General features: G+C 32.9%; 5 protein-coding genes across 5 annotated transcripts in view; 4 read left to right on the forward strand and 1 right to left on the reverse strand.

Moving 5' to 3' along the window:
• The first annotated feature begins 312 nt into the window (after nt 1–312).
• On the forward strand, nt 313–853 carry Snapin (SNAP associated protein). Its single transcript, XM_023163644.2, has 2 exons — nt 313–514; nt 571–853. Exons 1-2 carry the CDS (start codon nt 354–356, stop codon nt 851–853), a joined length of 444 nt encoding a protein of 147 aa, XP_023019412.2. The 5' UTR covers nt 313–353.
• HemK2 (HemK methyltransferase 2) lies at nt 834–1576 on the forward strand. Its single transcript, XM_074179629.1, has one exon. The coding sequence runs from the start codon at nt 834–836 to the stop codon at nt 1461–1463; it is 630 nt and encodes a 209-aa protein (XP_074035730.1). The 3' UTR covers nt 1464–1576.
• Nucleotides 1577–3220: 1644 nt separating this feature from the next.
• Rae1 (ribonucleic acid export 1) lies at nt 3221–5789 on the forward strand. Its single transcript, XM_023163643.2, is given in 5 exon segments — nt 3221–3496; nt 3499–3543; nt 3546–3595; nt 4036–4400; nt 5078–5789. Coding segments are annotated over 5 exon segments (1074 nt in total). The 5' UTR covers nt 3221–3318; the 3' UTR covers nt 5514–5789.
• A 1160-nt stretch (nt 5790–6949) lies between these two features.
• Nucleotides 6950–9291, reverse strand: LOC111508203 (BSD domain-containing protein 1-A). Its single transcript, XM_023163641.2, is given in 8 exon segments — nt 6950–7460; nt 7463–7495; nt 8185–8297; nt 8359–8570; nt 8625–8780; nt 8833–8949; nt 9003–9054; nt 9134–9291. Coding segments are annotated over 8 exon segments (960 nt in total). The 5' UTR covers nt 9145–9291; the 3' UTR covers nt 6950–7194.
• Nucleotides 9292–22243: 12952 nt separating this feature from the next.
• The window catches only part of RIC-3 (RIC3 acetylcholine receptor chaperone), a 40445-nt gene continuing 37654 nt past the window's right edge, over nt 22244–25034 (forward strand). Inside the window, 2 exon segments of the mRNA XM_074179631.1 lie at nt 22244–22557; nt 23774–24100. Of these exon segments, the coding sequence (XP_074035732.1) occupies nt 22344–22557; nt 23774–24100 (541 nt within the window). The 5' untranslated portion in view covers nt 22244–22343.

The following is a 25034-nucleotide window of genomic DNA, read 5'->3' on the forward strand; positions in this document are numbered from 1 at the left end:
GATGTAAGCAAGAATAGACGTGTATTAAAATTGAATAGTTTGTAATTCCATCATTTATCCGATTCCTTAATAATAGCGTGTTCTATTAGTGAAAACGAAGCATATTCAGTGTATCTCTGTCCTTTATTTCTCAATAAATTAATAACGACTGAAATACACTTATTGAATATGGGTGTCATCAATGGAAACGCTATTAAAGTTTGAATATTTCATTTTCTATGCAAAATTCGTACATGCATGGCTACGCCGTAGAATGAAGTAAACTTTAAACTTCTATACGGTGACTCTGTGGTTTTATGATTTTTATAAAGTGACAGTTGCCAGTTATAAAAAAAAAATCAGTGTTAACAACAATGGATGTGGATGGATTGGATTCTGAAAGTACCACAACTTCTATAGACGAAAATACAGAAAATTTTTGTGAAAATCCAACCCGCGATACCCTCACCGAGGGTTTGATGGGCCTAATTAAACCTACCGTAGACCAATTAGACGAAAGAGTACGAGCCACAAGGTTAGAGATTTTACAATTGTTGTCAATATTTTGATATTGTTTTTTTCGTTCTTTAGGATATCACAATTGGAACTGAAGCAGTGTATAGAAAGTCTGAGTGAAGAATTAAAAACCATTGCGGATTCTCAAAAAAACTCCATAGATTTGGAGATATACGTCAAGAAACTAATAAATGCCAAACAAAGGGTTACCATATTATCAAATATCCTGCAAAATACACAAGAAAGGCTGAATAAAGTTCATAAGTCAATAGACAAAGAAATAGGCGATAAGAAATATATTCTAGAAATTGAAAAGTCTATAGTTCAAACTGAAGATCATGTCGATCATTACACCTAAGTATAATTTGCAGTCTTTTCCAGATGTATATGAACCAAGCGAAGACACGTTTTTACTGCTGGATGCTCTTGAATGTGATACACAATTTTTGCTTGATTTGAAACCCAGACTAGTGGTTGAAATTGGTTCGGGAAGTGGGGTGGTGATCTCAGCTTTATCTCAGATTTTTCACACATCTTGTATGTACTTTGCGACAGATATTAACCCACAGTGTTGCTTGGCTACACAAAACACCTGCATATTGAATGACTCAAATGTAGAATGTACAAGAATGGACTTGCTCGTAGGATTTCGGGAACACATGTTTGATGTGATAATATTCAATCCCCCGTATGTTGTAACACAAACAGTGGAACTGTATGGAAGTGGGTTGAATCGGGCTTGGGCTGGGGGCCTTCGTGGTCGTGTGATAATCGACAGACTAGTCAATGAATTGCCTAAACTTTTGTCAAAAAATGGAGTTTGTTACATGGTTTTGTTGAAAGAAAATGAACCTGACGAAATTGTGAAAACTATGGATAAATATCATTTCAAAAGTGAAGTAGTACTTGAAAGAAAAATTCCTGGGGAACGTTTGTTTGTTTACAAATTTTTTAGAATGTCAGCATAGTTGTTAGAACTTATCATTGAGTTTATTGTATATATTCAAAAACAATGCTTTATAATCTTTTTTCTATTTAGATCAATAGTGCTAATTTAAATTAAACTTATTGTTAATCTATATTTCTTTACAAATCTTTGAATTGTCGAAAGATTTTTGGCATCAAATCAGTTTATTTTGATATGTGATGGAACTGGCCTATACTTGGTCTATATTCAATTAACGTTTGAGACACATGTGAAGCCTTCATATACTGAAACACTTTGTCACGATTGAGTGAAAATCTCATAATGAACTATTATTTGAATAGGTTATTTTGAGTACCTCAAAGTCAGTAGTGATTTATTTCTACAGTAAAAGTAGCTCACATTAGGTGAAAGAGCTTTTTGAGATAATATTGATATGTCATATAAAGTTGAATTTTTGCGAACAATTTTTAGCATTTTTGGTTTTAAAGCAAATGAAAAACTACTGACCAAAAATTTTCTGTTGGCGATCTATTATGCTTGGATTATTTTCTTTTTTCGCAAAATGTATTGGAATTATAACAAATTATTCATTTCCGTTGTTAAAAAGTATATAATAAACAATAAAACAAGCAAAATTACAAGGGAACCATCAATAAGTATAAGTAGTATCAAAAGTAAAAGACAAATAGTTACAATGGAAACGTGAAAGTGATCTGTCAGTTAAATCCATCTATGAAATAGCAATTTTTTTCAATGAATCAAGTTTTCAATTTTGATTTGAAGATATGACTATTTGGTAAATTTTCAATAGGTTCATTTAGCTTGCTGAACAATTTGGACCAAGAAGAAGATAGCTTCCCTGGAAGCAGGTTCCCTATGAATGGTCAAGTTGATATAATCTTAGATTAATTTTTATACACAAAAGTGTATAAATGTTGTCTCCACTATGAGTGAGCACTGAACAGTCTATTTGCTGAAGTTCTTACATAGTGAGCCCAAGCAATTCGCTGTTCATTAGGATTTTTACAGTGTAAAAACACATTGTGAGATTGATTTCTAATATGGAATATAAATATAGCTGCACCTTCGTATTTATACAAATGTACTGATTTTGTGAGAATAAGATTATCCTTATTGCACATGACATGGTAAAAAAACTAATCTCTATTTATTATATGGAAGATTCTTTTATCGAAAAATATTTTTTATAATCCTCGGAAAGAGTTTCATTTTATGTTTTCATTAATTACCAAAGACTCGTTGAAATTTATTTATATCACTGAAGTTTTTCAACTATATTTGTTGAATAGTGCATATTTTATGAATCATTGGTAAAACGACCGTAAGTTTTCAGTTTACCTGTTCCGTTGTCAACCAGGTCAATAAGAACTATACCCAGGTTATAATTAGCAATCAAGTGGAATAATATTGACGAATTCTTTTAATCTGCCCGTCTTCTATCACTGTCATTTTCAAACAAAATCTTGTAATTACAAAATTGCGTTGAGCAAAAAATGAAATTGAATAATGAAATAATTATTCATTTCCAATACGTTTCCATAATTAGTCATCATTATCAGGTTGAACACTTCTTAAAATAAAAAGTTGGTAGGTGAACTATTGAATGTAATTTATTTCCATAAATATCGATAAATATAAACCAATAATGACAATGAAACGTGAATTAATAATTATGCCACACTGAAGTAAAAGTAGAGTAGATTTTTATTATACAGGTTACACCCCGTGTGTAACAAGCTTCAAAACGATTACGCTTCTGTGACTTGACACTTGACATCGACATTTATGTCAGTTCAGTTGACATGACATAAATCGATAACCTTATAGGGAAATATTTTTATGTTGATAAATTTGGGATAAATTAATTTAAAAAAATGTTCAATCAACCTACGTTAGGTACGTTCGGTGGCACCGCCACTCCAAATACAGCAAATCCAATGAAAGATTTCGAAGTGGTACAGCCCCCTGAAGACTCTGTTAGCTCTTTGTCGTTTTCTCCGGCAACTTTACCTCAAAATTTTCTCATAGCTGGTAGTTGGGATAACAATATCAGATGTGGGAAATCGAACAAAATGGTACAAGTGTCCCAAAGTCCATGCAGTCTTGTGGGGCCCTGTCTTGGATGTTGCTTGGAGTGACGATGGAACTAAAGTAAGTTAATTCTACCATAAGCGTACATTTTGAAATTGAGATCGTTTCATAAATAATGTCAAAACTATTTAAATGAATAGTGGTTTAAAAAAAACTAAAAGCTGTACAGAAACATTTTGAAGATAAGTCAGCAGAAAAGTTAAGAAAATAAAATTAGGGTCGAGAACAGATTAGTTATTTTAGTGATTTTTTTTCTATTGCCTGAAAACATTTGTAATAAGTGAAAAAGTAAGAAACCTACATCCAAAAAAATAAACACTCTGAAAGTGGTCGACAATGGTGAATGTTACAAGTTCATACTTCTATTGTTCGAACTGGTGTTAACATTTTAGAAGAACAAAAAATGAAAGTGAAAAAATAAATCTTTAAATTTCAATTTCAGATCACAATATTGTATTCTTCACCAATTTTTTTTTAATAAATAACCATTTCATTTCAAGGTATTCATGGCTGGATGTGATAAACAAGCAAAAATGTGGGATCTTGCCAGCAATCAAGTGGTGCAGGTAGCCGTGCACGACGCACCTATCAAAACCTGCCACTGGATTAAAGCTCCCAATTATTCCTGCCTCATGACGGGTTCTTGGGACAAAACGCTCAAGTTCTGGGACACGCGCAGCCCCAATCCCATGATGAGTATTAATTTGCCTGAGCGGTGCTACTGTGCAGATGTTGACTATCCGATGGCCGTGGTAGGTACAGCGGGAAGACAGATTATAGTGTATCAATTGGAAGGAAAGCCTCAGGAGTACAAGAAACTGGATAGTCCTCTGAAGTACCAGCACAGATGTGTAGCGATTTTCAAGTGAGTTTGTTTGAAGGAAAAGAGCATTTCTTTCACTTAGTTTGTAAAACTTTCAAAAATATAGAGTAGGTAGATGTAGAGGCAAGTCAAAAATAATCACATGTTTGAACATGCACAAAAAAAACTGAAGATAAATATTCTTATACTAAAATTAGTCAGTTTGATCAAACTCAAATTGGCACTATTGTTAACTTCTTTATTATTGAAAATATGAGTTTGGTTAAATTAGAGTACTCGTAGTGTTTTTTTGGCTGATTAACGTGGTGCTAACAGAAAAACAATTCAATATCACGTTTTAGATTTTTGGTGTGATAATAGGGTACTTTCTTGGACCATCAGAAAAGTTTTAAAAAATATCTAGAGAACTTTTTTGTATTTTTCTATGGCGAAGATATTTACACTATAATTAAAACACAAGAAATATAAAAGACTAGGCGATTAATACACAGTGGAAAAATCAACAAAAGTGAGAAATTTCCACGTGAGTTCATACCTCATAGAGAAATTATCTTGTAGTTTTATCGAAAGACAATGGAATCCAAACCATGAAAATCCTTATAACTATTGAAAAATATTAAAATTACCTTTATAAGGTTTTCAAATTACAAAATTAGGAGCATGGAAGTGCTCTTAAGGTGAAATTAGACGCAACAAGTGAATGACTATGTTTTTTTCAGGGACAAGAAGAAATCTCCAACAGGCTATGCTCTAGGATCAGTAGAAGGCAGAGTTGCCATTCAGTACGTCAACCCAGCCAACCCAAAAGACAACTTCACATTCAAATGTCATCGATCTAACGGGACTCCCAACGGTTATCAAGATATCTACGCAGTGAACGATATTGCTTTCCACCCCGTTCACGGAACACTGGCTACAGTTGGATCCGATGGATCGTTCAGTTTCTGGGACAAAGATGCGAGGACAAAGTTGAAACCTTCCGAACTGATGGAGCAACCTATTACAAGGTGTGCCTTCAACCACAACGGTCAGATATTTGCCTATGCTGTCAGTTATGACTGGAGTAAGGGGCACGAGTTTTATAATACGCAGAAGAAGAATTACATTTTCTTGAGGCCTTGTTACGACGAGCTCAAGCCAAGAACATCTTCGTAAATATCACCTTTTATCAATTTCATTACATGCCTTTTATTTTGAAAATATACAAAATACAAAGTTATAATGTCTTTTCCATTTTATATATGTCATGATTCATGAAAGAGAATATGCAGAAAATGAACATTAGATTTGAAAAATATTTCTGATTGGACTACAAAGTTTTTTAAAAATATTGACTTCAGATATTTTTAAATTTCTTTAATATTTTTCTAGAAACCTAGGTATATTAGTGTATATCCTCCACCTATTAGGTAATAAAGTCTTTCGATACGATGATGTGTTTTTAGTTAATTCAGGTATTTTGAAATAGGTCAAATATGTGATGAAAGCAAATTCAAGTGACACTCCATTGAATAGTTTACAAATCCGAAACATTTGTTTCACTATACACAGGCTTCTTTATGTGTGGTCATGAAACTGAATTCTACATAATTAGTAATTTATATAACAATTCAAATCATATGTCCTATATATTTGATGACTAATTATTGTATCTGTATAAACTACTTTGAAATTGAAACTTGTCATGTTGTCATGAAACTTGTCAAATGGACATGTAATAGACTAATTACAAGTTTCTACATTGGAAAACCGATTAAACAAAAGGAAATAATTCAATTCTATTTGGTTATTCTGTTAAGTTTTTGAATCTGTCAACTAATATCAATATTTTCTGTTCAAGATGTAACAAGTCATAGCCATGGTTAAACTCAGGCCCCTGGTTTGCAAATGTAAAATCGGTTTCCATATTCAAAAAACTACTCTCGTGTTCTTTCGTTCTTCGAGGAAATGTTCTCCCCGTTTGACCAATATAAAGTTTTGGGCTAGAACCACAGATCAACTCATATACTCCTGATCTATCCTACACGGTTCATAAATTGCTGGTCTCGTATTCACGTCAAATATGAATTTTCTCTATCTCTTATGGCATTGCCCGTATCTGAAATCTCCATTATACAGCTCTGTTTTGTATGGTTTTACGCAATTTTGTAGGGATTATTTCGGCGTTGAAATTATTAGTGAAATTATGCTGATCATTCAGACTTTTTTAGAAATAGACCAGAAAAAGATTGTAAATCTGTAAAGTGAAACACACGTCAAGAGAATCGCAATTTGTCTGTTTGGGACAGTGTTTGTTTTAGGTAATGTACATGACTAGCAAAGAAAGGGGCATATTGACGACTTTCCTTAGATTCACATAAAATTTCCATTACTTGCTAATGAACTACCTTACCCAGGATCACAATAACTCTTTCCAGTTATCTTCTTTTGGTATTGGCGGAGATTTAGTTATCAGTTACTTGCATTTGTAAGTATACTTCACATATAGCATTCCTTTCCTATGAATTGGGCTAAAAGTAATTTTGGCTGATGTGTGGAAATAACTTACACACTCAATTTCTATGAAAAAGTTGAAGAATAAAGCAAAAGAAAACATTTACGAATAATGTATTCTGATAAACATTTTATAAATACTTAATTATACACAACTAAAAGAAGTACAAAAATTTCCAATAAAAAATCAAAACAACAAAAAGTCCAATAAATTAAATAAGATATCGTCAACAATTGGTAGATTTAAAACTAGATTTCGTAGAATATAATTCCAAATAGTAGAGACATTGGGTATAAAATTATTTCAAATGCATAAGATATTCCTAATTTCCATCTAGACAGCCTATTTTTCCACATCACTCACTTTTTCCCAGTCTCCATCGAGACTGCTGCTGCTACTAGGAGTACTTAAAGCAGAATCACCTTTATTTGATTTCGGAGAATTAGACAGAACATCATTCTTGCTAATTTTGGGTTTAACCTCCCGCTTTGGAGACTCCTGTTTGAATACAACTTTTTCCCCAATGGGAAGTTTAGCGGTTTTGGGACTATAACTAGGCATTTGTGACTTTTTTTCGTTTTCATATTGCTCCAGTAATTTTATTTGTCCTCCTCAGTCAGCTCTACGTCTGGTCCGAAATCTTCTGAAAATCAGAAAAAATAAAATGTACATCTCTCAAGTAGTTTCAAAGAAAGGGGATGCATAGTCTTATGACCAGTCTGTAGATTATATTTATTTAGACTGCTGGGAAGTACCAAAGTTCCCAAAATGAGCTCTAATATGTAATAAGTAATTGGTTACTTTGTCAGATTATTTTAGATTAGGTAATATTATAAAAAAAGAACAAGTCGAATTTATTTGTTCATCTCTAAATCAACATTTCAAAATTTAACAATGTTCCCAAAGATGGGCACGTCAAAAAAGTTTAGTATATTGACCAAAGAAACTACCCAAATTACTATATGTTGGCAACAGTGATGCCTAGAAGTCGGAATTTAAAAATAATTGTACAAGGTTGATAATGCATTGTCAGCATTCATAATTGAAATGTATACGTTTAAAAACAACTAATATTATTATCCCAAGGGAAAAGGGAACTTTAGTAAAATGATGGAGTTTGCCAAAAGGAAAAGTACAAAAACAGTGTAGTTTGCAGACCAAAGTGAATAAGAAAATCAGGTTTCGAACATAATTGTCTAAAATTGTATGTTTCATATATTTTCATTTCAGTTTATAGATCTTTCAGGGTGGTTAAAATTGCCCTGTCATAGTTCATCTGTCAATCTAGGAATTTCAGTGAGCATTCTGACTGAACAAAACGAATAGTCCTACCTTGATCCCACTTCAAATTCTCCTCAGAGTCAAGTTTGTCCTTCTGATCTCTTTTCCCTAAAGCTTCCTCTCTAGCAAATTGATCTTCCAATAAAGCTTTCTTGAATAGATACCTAATAATAAAATGAACAATAAAAATAAAAACCACATTGCGTTTTATTTTTTGTTGAATACCTTTTCCAAAAAAGTTGATGTTCTACAATTTCAGGGACAAGTTTTGCATACTGTCTTTTGAGAACTTCAGAACTATTTACTTGTTTAGCTATCCTTTCATCACACAACTGATCATCAATTATTTCTAGCCAACACTGAAACTGCTTATGTAGTTCTTCCTCCGGGTCACACAGGAATGTTCTTGGATCATTTTGAAGTTCATACAAAGCCTTCTACAATTACACACTGATTTTACAGAAAGATACCCAACATCCTCAGTGATTTACCTGGAATTTTGTTAAAGTTACTGTCTCCGAGTTTTCTACAATTAGAACCTCTGTATCAGAGTCATCAGGGCTTGGATTTAAAACATTACTCATCTGACCAATAAAGGAACTGAAACTTCGTTTCATGTTACTAGCTGTAGAGTCTGGAGAGTCAAGCTGAAAAGTATTAAACTGGTTATTTCACAAACCTTTGGCTGAGGGAACTTACATTCAGTGTTTTCTCAATAACTGCGCCGGTTGATGAGACAACACTACTTGCTTCAGACTTGACAGCGGAACCGAATTCTTCCAAATCTTTTTTGACAAATTCCAAGACTTCGGTGCTCTGAAAATATGTATTTCATTACGGATACCGTCCTCTCTATAACGAAAACCCACCTTATTTTTAGCTGCATTCAACCAAGAGCTAAACGCCCAGCTGTTATCAGACCTGAAAAGTAAATATGTAATATTTTTGTGATAACAAAAAATGTATTTACAAAATGAGCAATGATAAATTTCACAATTACTTCTCTGCCATTTTTAAGGCCTTATTGTCCTATAGAATTACACTAAAAATTTAGTATTGACGGAATTGACTTGGAAGTTATGCGAGTTTTTGTTTTTCAATAAAACGATGTATTATCAACATCCATAACACAATATTTGACAACTCTGTCCTCTGTCAATCACACAAACATAAAAGTTCTTCTGCTTCTTTCATTTCGTGACAACTACCAGGGATATACGGCCAGTATCTACGATTGACGTGAAAAGATATGAAAGAAATATTTTGACACATTTTGAGGTTGTTTTTAGGTTCAATTGGCCATCTCATTATCAATTGAACAAATATATTGGTATGACTAACAAGAGTAAACTCTGAACTTGAATTATTAATGTTGTTAAAACAGACACCTATTTTTTCTTTTACGCCTAACTTAAACATAGATAATACTCAACAGGATTATTAGTCTTGCCTGAAGAAACTATTGTAAAACGAAACACAAGTTGTGAATTTACGAAATGATTTCGTTAAAATCCAACAATATAAAGCGTTCTTTCCAAATAGACAAAATTTTCAATAAAAGACTACATAACTATGTGAACAGGACAAAATACAAGAATTGAAAAATGCCAGAGGTGTTTTCTGGCGTTTAATCGTATTCGAGCGTGTATTCAAAAATGATTTGTAGTGACGTCAATAATAACAAGATTCGCCAGAATCACAGCATAGGTAACAATAGACCTGTCCGAGATGCTGTCAAAATTAAATCAAAATGGCCGCCTGTAGGCACACATGTTTGTTCTAATGGAAATGAAACTAGAAAAGTCCATAATCAACTTGTCTTTGTGAGTGATTGTGATTGTTGCTTGCTGAAATTCGTTGTCTGAGGCTGATTTTACATATCAATCGTCCTTCATAATATAAAATCATGTCTACACCGTGTTGTGTTGTGAATTGCGGAAGCTGTGGGGATCGTGATTGGTGAACTTTTACAAAATACCTAGTGAATTTCTGCTTTTACCAAAGGAAAGAAGCAGTTGCATCCAATTGAATTAGAAGCAACTAGAGCTATTGCACATGTCAGGATTCATGTAGAAAGAGTAATATAGGTTGCATTCGTCAAAAATAAAGGATTCTATCAGATAATGTGCCAATTTCTTTATTTGTTTGTGGTGAAGATGATACGATCTTTGATAAAATAGTGACTGTGTATTGTGGATTGATTAATACCTGGCCATCAATAGTACCTTTGAGTTATATTGAATTTATAATAAAAAACCTCATGAAATTGTTTTTGTAAATTGTATATACTTAGTCTAGATTTGTATTTTTGTTCCAACTGTCGTGATATGTTTTATTGTATTGTATTATTGCACAAAATCATATTTCAGATCATAGAGCTGAATTATAATAAAATTTGGTATATTCAATTGTTACCTAAGTCAGAAACTAGGTTTCCTTAGTATATAGAATATTTTTTTCTCCAAAAACTTTCAAAGATACATTAATTTAATAAAACACAAAATAAGGTCATATTGTTTTGTTTATTCTCCCCGTCAGACAAGAAAGTCAGTTTCAATACACATTCATTGAAAAAATGATCCACAATAATGGTTATTTTAAAAAAGTGATTTCTCTTGAAAAGTCAAAAATCAGTTAACAAGAAATAAAAAAATACTTGAAAGAATAGGTGTATGATGAAATTCAGCATTGAATATGAACATGAAAGCCATACGCAAAAACTGTTTACTGGGTCTGCTCTCTAGAATTGCTTGATATATTCCAGGCCATACAGTACAGTAGCTACGTGAGTGCAAACTTCAGAATGGCTTGCCATGCAGGTACAATGAGCTGAAATTATTGCACCATATTTCTCGAATATAATCCAGACTTGCAGTGGGGGATTGTTCCTCTGTGAATGCTTGACCTGAAATTAAGATACATATTCAGAGAAAAACATGAATAAATCAAGTTTGAAAAATATCTAAATACCTTGGCAATCACAACAATGTGCTCTCCCATTGACTTTGCTTCACAATCATGCACAAATCCAGCTTCAAAATATTTTTAGCCAGTCAACATACAACATATTGACATATGTTTACAAAAAGAATTTGAAACTTCAATAACTTCTACTTATTACATGCGAGCGCTTTCGATAGCAGGCTGTGCTATCATCTTCATGACTCTACATATATTTATATAAGTGTACTGTTTACTTTCCTAATCACCAGAAATGCAATACTCTTCTCAAAGCGCGTTTTACCAACCAAGGTGGCGTCTTCAAATACAAAATAAGGACTTTTCGCAAACATGCGTAAAAACAGTTTTCTTACTTCATCTCCTGAAAGCGGCAACTTGGTTGGTGAAACACGCTTCAGGAAAAGTATTGCAGTTCTGGAGTTTGGTATAAGTGGTTATTTTGTAGCATAATTATTCGCCTCTCAAAAGAATGAGTTAATGAAAACTGAAAAGACGGTTGTGATTTATGAAATGAGGCGTTTAAGATTGTGATAAAAAGTATGTTGATCAGATTGAATAAACTATTGACTTCATTGATTTGTGAGTTTCGAAACACTCTCAAAATATTAGAGTATGGTATGAGAACTGAAGACATTTTCCACCAGTTTCCAAAGTTCAAAAATACATTATCTTTCGTTTATTCGCTTGATATTTCCTTCAAAACTATCCCTGATGTTACTCCTGTACATCATATTTATCCCCATTGACCAACCCTGCATACATATTCAAATATTCACTCTGCAAACCGCCTGTTTCAAATTTCAGAACCAAATTGTAAATTATCGTTCCATGAGCTGCGGTAGTTTTTTTAACGTTGGTTACTTCTTCATAAAGTTCATTTTTTTCATTTGCACAAAAACCCTTGCGAAGTTTTTACTGAATGAAAAGAAACTGCTACACTACTGAAACATTCTATGTTTCGTTTTCGAGGTTTTACAGTTTTTAAAACAGAAAAATCAATTTTTGGATATCTATTTATTTTCCGAATCAGTTAGATTTTATAATGATGTATGATTTTTTTCACCACAAAATTTCATTTGTCAAATATTTCCTACAGTATATAATGATAAAAAACCGACTAACACAAAGATATAAAAAATATTGTTCAAGAAGTATAATACTAAAGACAACTATGATTCGTGTATAATCCTAAATAATGTAACCAACATTGCGACTTCTTTCAGGTTCCTGACTCACAGAATTTCCGTATGTCCGGTATATTATATTGTTCCTCACCGAACGACAATCAAGCAATGTTTTTAATTCGCTGTCAACTTGTGATACGGTAAATTCGTCATGTGCATTTGCAGTCCACAAAGAGATTATACCTGTTTCTTTCCTAATATTAACAACACTACCATGAATCCTTTCTGATGCACTGAAATTTTCTCCGATCATGAACAAACAAGTTTTCTTCCAGAAAAATCTCAACATTTCATTCCCTCGGCCTTTTTCCATGGTGAATATCCATTTCCCGCTATCTCTATTACATTCATCCTCCCATATAGGCCGTATACCTTGTCTGAAAATCGCATAATCAAAATCAGTCTCCAACTCAGTGGTTGCTGGAAATAAATCATCGTATTTCTTCTCGAATTCTCTAACATTCCAAAAATATGCTTTTGGTGTCAACCTCTCTCCCCACCGCAAGGTAGAGTCAGTTGAAATTTTCCAAAAGACCCAACAGTTAAGCAATTTTTTTGGAATGTGGTCTATAGTATTTCCAGACGTGTTTTCATGGACGTTACTGATTTTTGAGGTACTGGCTTCATTTTCTTCCATAGACATATTGTCCATGTTCTCTTTGCATCTGTTAGACATCTTGATATTTCGGATTCGGTAAATCACACCAAAAAAGCTTACGGATATTTGATTCGGAGCACTTCAACTGAAATTCAAGACTCGACTCTGACAATCCGTCGTGAATGGTTGTAGTGACCGCTAACAAATTCTACAAGTGATAACTAAACACTAAAAAAATGGGTAAAAACTGTAGCAAGATCTTAACTTCAATTTATATCAGTGAGACTTTTTTCCTAAGCGAAAGATAAAGTGGTTTTTTCAGAGGGGTATGCCGAATACTATCGGCATATATTCCTGATATTACCATGAGCTCCACTAACATACCGAGTGTTTCTGACTACAGGGACACTCAAAATAATCAATCAAATGTTCAATCCAACTCATGTTCTACTGCAGTCCAAAACTTTAAATTTCCATCCAGAGAGCAAGCCATACTGTTCAATTCTATCGAAGGAGTTAAAATACAGGAGTACTTCATCGCCATTGGAACCAAAGTTCAACCTAAAAATATAATTTTCTCCTCCAGGATCTCCAAAAACAGAGTTTGTATACACCTTTCCAGTCTTGCAGTTGTAGATACTTTCCTTCAACAAGGTGGAGAATTAGTGGTGAACCAACAACTACCGAAAGCACAGAGGTTAATAACACCCGCAACTCGTTTAATCCTATCAAATGTATGCCCGTCGATTCCCCACATCATAATTGAAAATAGCCTTGAAAATCTAGAGGTTTGAGCCTTATGCCCCCTTTAACCTTTCTCAGAATAGTGATTTCAAAACCAGAGTTCAGCCATATTCTTAATTTCCGAAGGCAAGTCTACGTTCAAACTGATACCTCTACCTTCTCAGAATCAATTGTTATTCCTTTCGAAAACACTCCATACCGTACTTTTCTATCCGAAGACACGATAACCTGCTTAAAATGTAAAAAAGATGGTCATGTAGCCGCCGGTTGCACGGAAACAGTTAATGATACCCCTACCACGGTTAGTACCGAAAACCAATTGGAAAATGAATGTGTGGTCATTCAAACACAAATCACCAACCCAACACAAAAACGTTCAAGATCAGAGGTAACAAGCCTCACGTTATCAAACACCGACTCCAATCCACCTAAACAGCCCGAGTTTATTCAGCGTTTTCGCAAACTCATAAGAAACCGAAGAAAACCTCATCAAACGCTACAGCTGCACACCTTTCTTCAGCGAAAAGGATATTTGACGATGAATCACCACCCTTTTCTCTAGACTTCAATCAAATGGCCAGCTCTGACTGAACGAAGTATTAAGGCTCGTATCAGAAAATTAAAGAGAGAGTTGATGAAACAACTGAATAATGAACTCGAAACAAACTCAAATATTTCCATTTCTGAGAACGAAAGCGACCTCTCACAAGAAACCTATTGACGTTTATGATCCCTTTTCTTAATTTTTTTTTCTTATTAACAGAATTCATTCTTCAATGGAACAAAATGGAGTATTTCCCCATCTGGAAATGCTCCAACTTCTAATGAATAAGGAAAACCCCTTAGTAATATGTTTGCAGTAAACTAACTTCAAGACTGCACATACATACGAAATGAAATCTTACAACTCTTTCCATAAAATTGGAAATAGCCCACTTATGGAGTCACCATTTATACTAAAAAATCGATCGCTTCAAAAATGGTTTCAATAGCGTCAGAACTCGATATAGCAGTTCTGTCACATTTCCGCGAAAATTATGCATCTGTAACGGATATATTCCACCGAATGTAGAGTTAACCTTTCGAAAACTTGATATGATAATGGGGAATGTCCCTCCTGACGAAAATCGAGTAGTTTTCATAAAAAAAGCTCTAAAACAACGCATTTTAAACGTATCATTTCAACCTTTTTCTTTAAAAAAATATTTAAATACTTAAAAAAAAGGAGTGAAATAATGCATTCAACATTTAAAGGGGTTCGTTTCTATTTCACCATTTGGCAACATCGGTTATAGCTAATAAAGGACAATGAATCTGTTACCTGTACGAGACAAACAAAGATGACATATTTCAGAGGCGTGCTGTTCTGTTTACTTATATTCCGAGTACCGAGACATTCTGTGACATATGACCTAACCTATATATAACCTCTATATAAATAAATAAGAAAACAACTGTTGTTTATGTGGCTTGTGGAGGTGGTATTGAACTATAATTTATATTTCGCCTCAATTGTTGATTTATAAAGATAATTTTCCTTTTTTAAAGTAGAATATCTAGGTACGTATAAATTATTTCAACTTGATATAGGAGCTGTTGCCAATATGTGAATTAGGAACAAATCTCTTTAAAAATTGAAACCCAACATTTGAAACACCAATTTGAATACTTTTTGAAGTGAATTTGAAAAACTCATGAATTAAACTAAACTTTATTTTGTTCAATTGCATTTGCTGTAATAACCCAAATTGAGGAACATTCCCCATTCAACAGCTTCCAAAACCCTTCATTATTGTGGGAGATTTAAACGCCCACAATCCTCTATATGGCTGCTCATCTTTTAAAAAACGGGGAGTAGTCTTAGAGGAATACACAGTGGTCTCCTCAAAAGCGGTCTGGTTTAAACAAGTGTCCGAGACTATTTCGGACTGTTTGAGATTTTCTGTTTGTAAGCATCATGTCTTGCGCAGTTTCCAAACAGTTTCGGATGTTAGAACCAGAACAAACCTATAATGATATTAGTTAATGAGAACTTTGTTCGGGAAAGATTCTAAAACTAGAAGATTCTAGTTCTATACATTCGTTTGTAACTCAAACAGTTTGAAACAAAGGTGTAACGTTATTTCAAATGTAGATAGGGACATTTGATTTTCAGTATCTTTGAAATGTGGTTGGCAGGAGTTTGGCTAGCCTGTTCACTCACTTTTGTTATTCATTTAATATTATCCGGTCAATCTTTCTAGACATTGGAGGGTACATGAATTTACAACAAGCTGCAAACGCGTGTAATTGTTCAAAATATAAGATTTTAAAATTCCGAATGATTGCGATGCCTGGAAAAAATTTATACGAGGGCATAGGTCAAAAATCTCGAAAAAAATTGATTTTTCGTGATTTTCAGGAAAACGGTAAGTTTTATCATGAAATAATCTCAGATAAAAATTGTAGATCATAAAATTCTCTACAAAAAATGTATCAATACTTTTTTTTCTTAGAGCCACCGTTTCTGAGATACGACGAGTCAAAAAGTTGTAATCTTCATTATATGCATAAGTATGCCACGTATATACATCTCTGAAGTTGTAATTTGAGTAAAAATATTTTTTTATTGATATACATAAGTATAAATATGAGAATATCAGGTAGAATTAAATCCAGTTTAGTTCACCAGTTTTCATGACACCATGTTCCATATCTCATCAGTTTTCAGTGGAATCACAATACCGGTGATTTTAGAAATACCAAACCAAATTTCTGATTACTTTTGGAACATATCTTTAAGGTGACGTAATGTTATGTCAATGCTGTCATCATGCTGGTAGATTCGTGGTGCAGCTCTCGACGTGCGAACATCGGACTGACGAACAGGTGTGCTACTAATTTTTTGGGAACTTTTTCTTGCTAACCTTTTCTTTCAAATATTGACAAATTGAAATTAATATTGGGTAGATTTGCGAAGCATAAAAAGTGTTGATAATTTTTTTTTTGAGAGAAAATTTACAAAAATAAAATCTTGGGCAAATAAGTACTGTAAACATGTTAGAAGAGGAGGGGGAGGATATATCCTCCCCCAAAAAAAAACCACATATACATACTGATGACATCGAAAGCAATGATAGTGTTGATGCGGAGGTACAGAGTATCTTGGAATCGAAACCGGGAAACTCTGAAAGCCAAAGCAGTTCACGTTTTTTTGATAGGGGATATACGGAAAATTTATCAGTAAATTCACAAACAAATAATGAAATGGAGGAAGAAGAACAATCAACTAATGAAATAATATTATATAATGAAATGGATAAGGGGCCATATACAATTATTGTAGAGTCAACTTTGGAACACAGAAATCTCAGACGTTTTTCTCATTTAGAAATCGCCAAAGATGTATGTGATTTGAAATTGGGAAATATAATAAAAATAAAAATAAAAGGTAATAATAAAATAGGCATAGACTATAAAGATAGGGAAAGTGCTAATAGCATGATAAATAATGAACAACTTAAGAACAAGGGATATAAAGCTTACATCCCGTATAGCCATGTAACATGTAAAGCCATAATAAAGGAAATTTCAATTTTATTTACAGAAAATGAAATTAAAGAAATGATAAAAAGTCCTTATAAAGTAATACAGGTTAAAAGAATGAATAGGAGAGTTATAATAAATGAAAAACCAACATATGTACCAGCTTCTACGGTATTAGTTACCTTTAAAGGAACAATAATTCCTAGATATGTAGATATTTGTTATATGACATACGTTACAACTCCTTACATACCACCAGTCACTCAATGCTATAATTGCCTTCTCTATGGACACATAAAAAAAAACTGCAAAGGTAAAAGGAAGTGTTTTTCTTGCACAGAACAACACAAAGACGATGAGGAATACAAAAATTGTACAATAATTAAATGTTTATTTTGTAAAAGTTACGAACACAAATCAAATAATAGAGCATGTGCAGAATATGAAAGACAAAAAAATATCAGAGAAAAAATGACTTTCGAAAACATTTCCTTCTATGAAGCAGTGAAACACTTTCCAAAAGACAAACCAACATACACCCAAAACTCACGTGAATTTCCAACACTACAAAAACAATATACAATCAACAACCAAATCACAGTAGAACAACGTAGGGAGGTATACAATACAAACAATGGTAGTCAAAAAAGAACATATGCACAAAGTACAGGTAAAGGGAGAAATGTGGAAAGAAATGATAAAAATAGAGGGACAGGGTATAATAGGCAAGAGATAAATAATATACTTATAAATCCAAATGGAAGAGTTCATCAACCAGATAACGGAACGGTTTTTAATTACATGGAAAATCAAAGACAAACAAATACAGGAGCAATTCCAAAAAACCCATTAAGGCATAGAGACAGCAAAGTAGGAGAAAATATCGAAAAAAATGACAGATTAAATTTTGCAGAAGTAGACACAGAAGAAAAAATTATTATTAAAACTTTTTATGAAAATTTTATTAAGTTACCGAGCAATACCATTACAAAAATAATAGATTTAGTTCAAACATATGATAGAAACAAAAAACATCAAGACTTTGACACACCAGATTTTTTCTAAACATTCGATAGTCAGGGGGATCCTAAAAACTTGAAAATTATACAGTGGAATATAAGAAGTATCAATGCTAACTATCACTACTTAATCAACATTATTCAAGAATATAATCCACAAGTAATATTGTTAAATGAAACATGGCTCAAACAATCTCAAACAATAAAAATTAAAAATTATAACATTATTAGACAAGACAGAGATGACGGATATGGTGGTATAGCCACAATCGTCCGTAAAGACATAATATATAACCTCATACAGGCAAACTTCGGCAATAATCCGGAAGAGTGCCAAAATATAATCATAAATATAGGGAATATTAACATAATAAACACATATAATCCACCAAATAACCAATTACAAGTAAATACATATGAAAGGATATTAAATCAATTAAAAGAAAACATTATCTGGATGGGCGATTTTAACGCACATCACCCACTATGGGGAAGTAGGAATACAAATCATAACGGAAATACCCTGAATACAATAATAGACGACTTTAACATGATCGTCCTAAATAATGGGAAGAGTACAAGATTAGCAAAACCAAACGAAAATAATAACCCCTTAGACTTATGTTTAGTTTCGCATAAAATAGCAATTAAATGCAATTGGGAGACGAGTGAAGACTGCGGAAATAGCGACCATTTTCCAACTATTTGTAACTATAAGAATAATATAAATAATGATTACGTTATTGATAGGGGGGAAAAACGAGTCTTCTCCAAAGCCAACTGGGGAAAATACGAACTAATACTAGAACAAACAAAAAACATAACAAACATGAGTTATGATGAATTAATACAACATATGAATGAAGCAGCGGATATGTCGATTCCTAAACAGTATCACAAAAACATTAAAGGTTCAAAATCACCCTGGTGGGATGACGAATGCCAACAAATTAATATTAAAAAAAAAAAACAATAAATAAATTCAAATCAAATCCAACTATAGAAAATTTCATAGAAGCAAAACGAATGATAGCAAAAGCAAAAAGATTTTTTAGGAAAAAGAAAAAAAATAGCTTCCAAATTTTCTGTTCAACACTAAATAGAGAGTCAAACATTTCATACGTGTGGAATATGATAAGAGGGTTTTCAGACAAAAAGCTAAAAAGAGCGGACAAAAACAATCTACCAGATAAAACAATAGCAATTCAAATGCTTGACAGATATTCGATATGCGATATGGAGCCTGAATTTAATGTAATAAATAATCAACAAACACTCAAACCATTCACATTTGTAGAATTAGAAAAAGCTTTGAAATGCAAAAAAATTACAGCACCTGGAGTTGACGGTATACCATACAGCATGTTTATGTATCTGCCAAGAAATTTGAAATTGATGCTACTAACAATATATAATAAAATATTACAAGGAAACCAGTTACCAGAAACATGGAAAGATTATTTATTGATAGGAATTAAAAAAATAAATATTGATATAGAAAACGTAAATAGTTATAGACCGATAGTATTGGCTAATTGCGGGCTTAAGATATTAGAAAAAATAATCAGAAACCGGGTGGAATGGGAAATTGAACACAATCAAATATTAACTAGATATCAAATGGGATTCCGTAAAGGATTAGGGACAATGGACTGCATTAGTTATCTAATTTCATACGTACAAATGGCATTTAACCTCAATGATAATGTAATAGCAGTTTTCTTAGATATAAAGGGAGCATATGACAACGTCAACATTCATAAACTATACAATTACATGATAAAATACGGAATAGATAATAACATAGCTAAAGTAATATTCAGAATTCTAAATAATAGACAAAACTATATTATAGATAAACAAGGAAATAAACACGGTCCACAAATAAATACAAAAGGAATACCACAAGGATCCCCAATCAGTCCCATACTATTTAACATATATATAAAATCACTTTTCGATATAATACCTAAACATGCCAAACTTATAGCGTATGCAGACGACCTAGTGGTAATATGTAAAGGGAAAAATATAATAGATATCAGAGACAAAATGAACATTATTCTAAATGAAATAAACACATGGATGAAAGAGCATGACTTCCAATTATCAGAGGAAAAATGTGAAACAATATTGTTTAAACGAGGGAGAGCATGCATAGAACAGTTAGATATAAAAATAGGGCAGTCTCAAATTAAAATATCAAGTGATGTTAAATATTTAGGAACAATAATAACACATAATCTAAAATGGGATAAACACATAGAAAACATAATAAATAAGGCAAAAAAGGGAATAAACGTAATCAAAAGTTTTTGTAGAACATGGTGGGGGGCGGACCCAGTAACAATGAAAATGGCGTACAATGGCCTAGTGAGAACACATTTAGAATATGGGGCTATACTTTTCAACCCATGCACAAAAAAAAACCTAAATAAACTAGAACAAACGTATATACAAGGTCTTCGGATTATACTAGGATGTATGAAATCTACACCTAGAAACGTTATACTTGCGGAAGCTGGAGTAATAAATCTAGAACATAGAAGGAAATGGTTAGCACATAAGTATGTAATAAAACGTATGGATTTTAAGCCACCTATTATATATATTTTGGAAATACTAACTATCATGGAAGGGAAACAAAACAACTATTGGAAACCCCACCAAACACCATATCTGATAGAGGCATATAAACAATGTAAAATATTTAAAAATAGCATATATACAAATGAAATAATACCAAATTTTAGTTTTGAGTATGATACCTATATACAAGAAGTAGAGACAATAGATACAAAACTTAAAAAAAATGATATAAATACAAAAAATGATTTTCTAAAATTTGCAGAAGAATATGAAAATGAATATAATTTCATTTATACAGATGCTTCCAAACAAAATAACAGGGTGGGAATGGGAATATACATACCAATAATTGACTACTCTTTTTCAGCAAGATTAAACGATTATACAAACATATGTGACGCAGAAATCATTGCAATAAATGAGGGTATGCGAATTTGTATTCAAAAAAACTTACACAAAAATATAATATTAACAGATTCTAAAAGTGCAATAGAAAGAATAAAAAATATGGATTCAACAGCAAACAATGATTTTATTACATTAAACATAAAAGATAAAATAAGAACAAATACAAATAATAATAAAACATTTAAAATAGCCTGGATACCAGGTCATCAACAAATAGAAGGTAATGAAAAAGTTGATAAGTTAGCAAAAATTGGTAACCACCTTAATATTCCGCTGGATATTAAAATAAAAAAAAAACTTTATACCCCACATAAAACAAATGATAAGTACATCATTTTACACCCAATGGAAACAGGAAATTCAAAACAAAGGTAAAATGTATTTTAGGGTCCAACCTGACTATCCAACAAAACCATGGTACACAAAAATACCAAATATGGACAGAAGACACATAACAAGTATCATTAGAATGAGAACAGGACACTGCAGTTGTAAACAACATTTATATCGCATAGGGGTCAGTGATAGTCCAAACTGTGAATGCGGACAAATAGAGACAATAAATCATATCTTTTTAGAATGCCCAATCAACAGTATCCCCGGACAAGATTTATATCAAAAATTTATTAACAACGGAATCAAAGCACCGTTCGATATGTTTACAGTACTTAGGAATTTAAATTTAAAAATTATTAAGGACATAACACAATTTATGCTACACAATCAAATTAAAGTATGAAAGAAAGAAAAGGTAATTGTATCGTTTAAAGACAAACCCTTGTATCATTCACCCTTGTATGTGTCTTTCGTCTAAATTTCTATCTGTGATATGTGAAAATACTAACAAACCTACACCGACTACAACAGACAAAAGATAGCAAAAAGTAATAAAGAGAGCAAAAGAAGAAGAAAGTGACACAATAAGGAAGCAGTCTGCATAAAGCAGGACAACTGCAACCCCGGACGAAGCGACTGTTACATAAGTGACGTGTAACAGAAGGAGAACTGGCTAAATGCGCCTGATCGGAAGCAAGGGCCAACCAAACGGAGAGAGAGAGAGAGTGTCATCATGCTGCTGTCAACAATTCATCTTGCGTTCTCCGATTCAATTCCGTAATCCCGAATGTTTTTTAGTTGCGAACTGATGGCGAAGTGAGGAGGTGTGTTAAAAATCGAGCGAAAATGACGGAACGATTACGAAGAGACAGTTACTCAAATGCAGGATACATTTCGGGAAAAATGGCCAACGATTTCGGCCTAAGCCCTCGAAAAACTATGTTGATTTTGGTGATTGTAGTTGGCTGTTTTGCAATTTTGTGGCCAAAAGTGTTTTATCCCATGCTAGCAGGCTCTGCAACTCGTCATATAAAACCAAGCCCTATCGACAGGACGAAAGGTGAATATGTAATTTTACTTGTAATGCTCATATAATATATATATATATATATATATATATTATATATATATATATAATATATATATATATATATATATATATCTGTCTTCTTTTAATGTTCGAATTAGAGAACGATAGAAATGGTTTCAATCAACTTTTTCGTGGAATATAGGCAATAGAAATAAAAGAAGTCACTTGGAATTGAGAAAAAATTAGAGGGAACTGTTCAGTAGCTTGAAATTTGTGTTAGAATTAGTGTCAATTCCTAGTTGCAAAAGTGAATTCACTGTACTACTATGAAATTATAATTATTACATTTAGTTATCAAAGTTAATTTACCAGCTACAGCAAATTAGAATTTGCGCAGTTTGCGGTCCTTCTCTTCACCTTAATAACTATTTTCTTCAAAATTTATTTTATTTTATCAAAATTTTGTGCTATTCAAATAATGAAAATAATCAAAAACAATTCTTGGCAAGGTGTAATCATATTTATATGTGGTCACGGTTGAAGTTCAGGTAGAAGAGTCATATTAAAAATAGATTTTGCTTTTAGCTGCAAAATTAGGAATACCAGAAATAGACTTTATCGTTCCTCTTCCTCTCTGATGAAATTAACTATATTCCATTCCTGGATTTTTAAAACTGTTTTAATGTGAATTTGAGGTATACGATCATAAGTAATTGATTTTATTTGTCAGACTTTCAATGAAAATAATTACCAGAGTAACTGACCAATCTTCATGCTGATGATAGTGTATTGTTGAATCAGAGAGAAATATGCCTATTATTTGTAAATCATTCAAGCGACTATTTCTCGCGAGTGGAATACTATACTTTTTCTATTATCGATTATCTCAAGAACGGCTCAGGATAGTCTGGATTTATCAACATAATTCCATTGCATTCTGAAAAAAAAATCTTTTTTGTCTAATGTAATCAACATGTTATCTTCCGTTTCCGACATATCAATAGTGTGCAAATAAATTTTCGCCACCCAGTAGAAGATAGTTTGCTTTGAGTATTAACAAACAAAATTTCTGCCTCATCTCACATACCAAGTGAAACTATCTCAACTAGCTCATCCATCAGTCCAAACTCTCATTAACCGATTCCTTGGCATTAAATTACTTTTCATTCACTAAATCATTCAGAGCAAATTCAAATCAGAGTTTCTTGCTTATGATTAATTTTCAATACTTTCTGCTTGACCACAGGATGCTGCGATGTCATTTCCGAATTGGACGTCCAGACTCTGAAAGTAATGTCGGAAATTTGCAACACCATCGTCAAAAAGGACGGAGAGACTACTCTCTCCGGCAGAGAGTTGGTAGCAAAGTGTCGCAGTGACATACTCGACACTTGCGGAATAGATATTTCAGCGGTGTTGCAAGAGCAAGTAAGGTTGGGGCAAACCACCAAGCAGATACTGGACGAGGTGAGGTCACTGAACGGATCTCTTTGTTTGAAGTATAATTTTGGGGTATCGCCATGGACGCTGGGGGTTCCGCACCGTGTTACTGTCAAGGTGTCGCCTTCTTACAGTAAGCATCTGCCGTGGGTGTTTTGTGAGCGTTGACTTCGTTGCTTTTGAAAACTTCAGTACTAACAATTGTGGCAATCCATCTAATATTTTTTTGTATAAAGATGGAGAAGTAAACAGCCAAAACCTTTCCTTACCTTCTAAAATATACCCCTTTCAATTTATTTAACATACATTATGCATCTACTAGGATTGAAATTAATGTTGAAGGAGATGATATACTTAGGAGGTAATTTCTGATGAAAAAGTTCATATAACACTGGCCAATTCCTCACCGTTTTATTAATTTTTATTTTCGTTATTTTCCAAGGAAATTTTTATTATTATTATTTTTTCAAATAAGTAGCAGGATTGTTGGTCCCTCATTTACAGTGTGTTTGAAATTGCTGCTCTTTAAAAATTTACAATATTTCAAAGGACTGGGCAAAGGTTTTATTATAAGCTGTACCCTAATAGAAAAAAATTTCCTGACCAACCAGTTTTTACTCGCATACAAAATGTTTACCTTGAAGGTCATATCCCTGGACAACTATACTGATGAGGAAGACCCCAAGTGTATGATAACAACCAAGTACTTTCGCAATGTGACTCAATATGAGCATGCTTAGGAGAACCACAGTTGCACAAATTTCACACAGAAAATTATTCCATCCATACCATATCCAGAGTGAATAAACTCTTCTACCTCAAGATTATGAACCAAGAGTAATATTTCGTAGAGTTTGTAGAGAAATGCTTTGCCAAATGCATCTTGCTGAACAGGTGTGACAATTTTCAACAAAAACCTGTCAAAGAAAATGGATAGGAAACAGTGGCCACCACGATCCCCGGATCTGATTCCTATTAATTTTTTGTATCTACTTGAAAGCATTTGTCTAAACGATTTGTAATAAATAAAAATAACTGTGGGAATGAATTCAAGAATCTCCAAAGAA

Source organism: Leptinotarsa decemlineata, unplaced genomic scaffold (assembly GCF_025532065.1).
Source record: "Leptinotarsa decemlineata unplaced genomic scaffold, Ldec_3_MD MMD2_tig00026282_RagTag_RagTag, whole genome shotgun sequence".
Lineage (NCBI taxonomy): Eukaryota > Metazoa > Arthropoda > Insecta > Coleoptera > Chrysomelidae > Leptinotarsa > Leptinotarsa decemlineata.

Excerpts from the sequence above, each read along its gene's own strand:
- HemK2 (XM_074179629.1), top strand. The coding sequence starts at position 834 with ATGTCGATCATTACACCTAAGTATAATTTGCAGTCTTTTCCAGATGTA.
- Snapin (XM_023163644.2), top strand. The coding sequence starts at position 354 with ATGGATGTGGATGGATTGGATTCTGAAAGTACCACAACTTCTATAGAC. Across the intron at positions 515-570 it reads GAAAGAGTACGAGCCACAAG|GATATCACAATTGGAACTGA; the intron begins GTTAGAGATTTT and ends TTCGTTCTTTAG.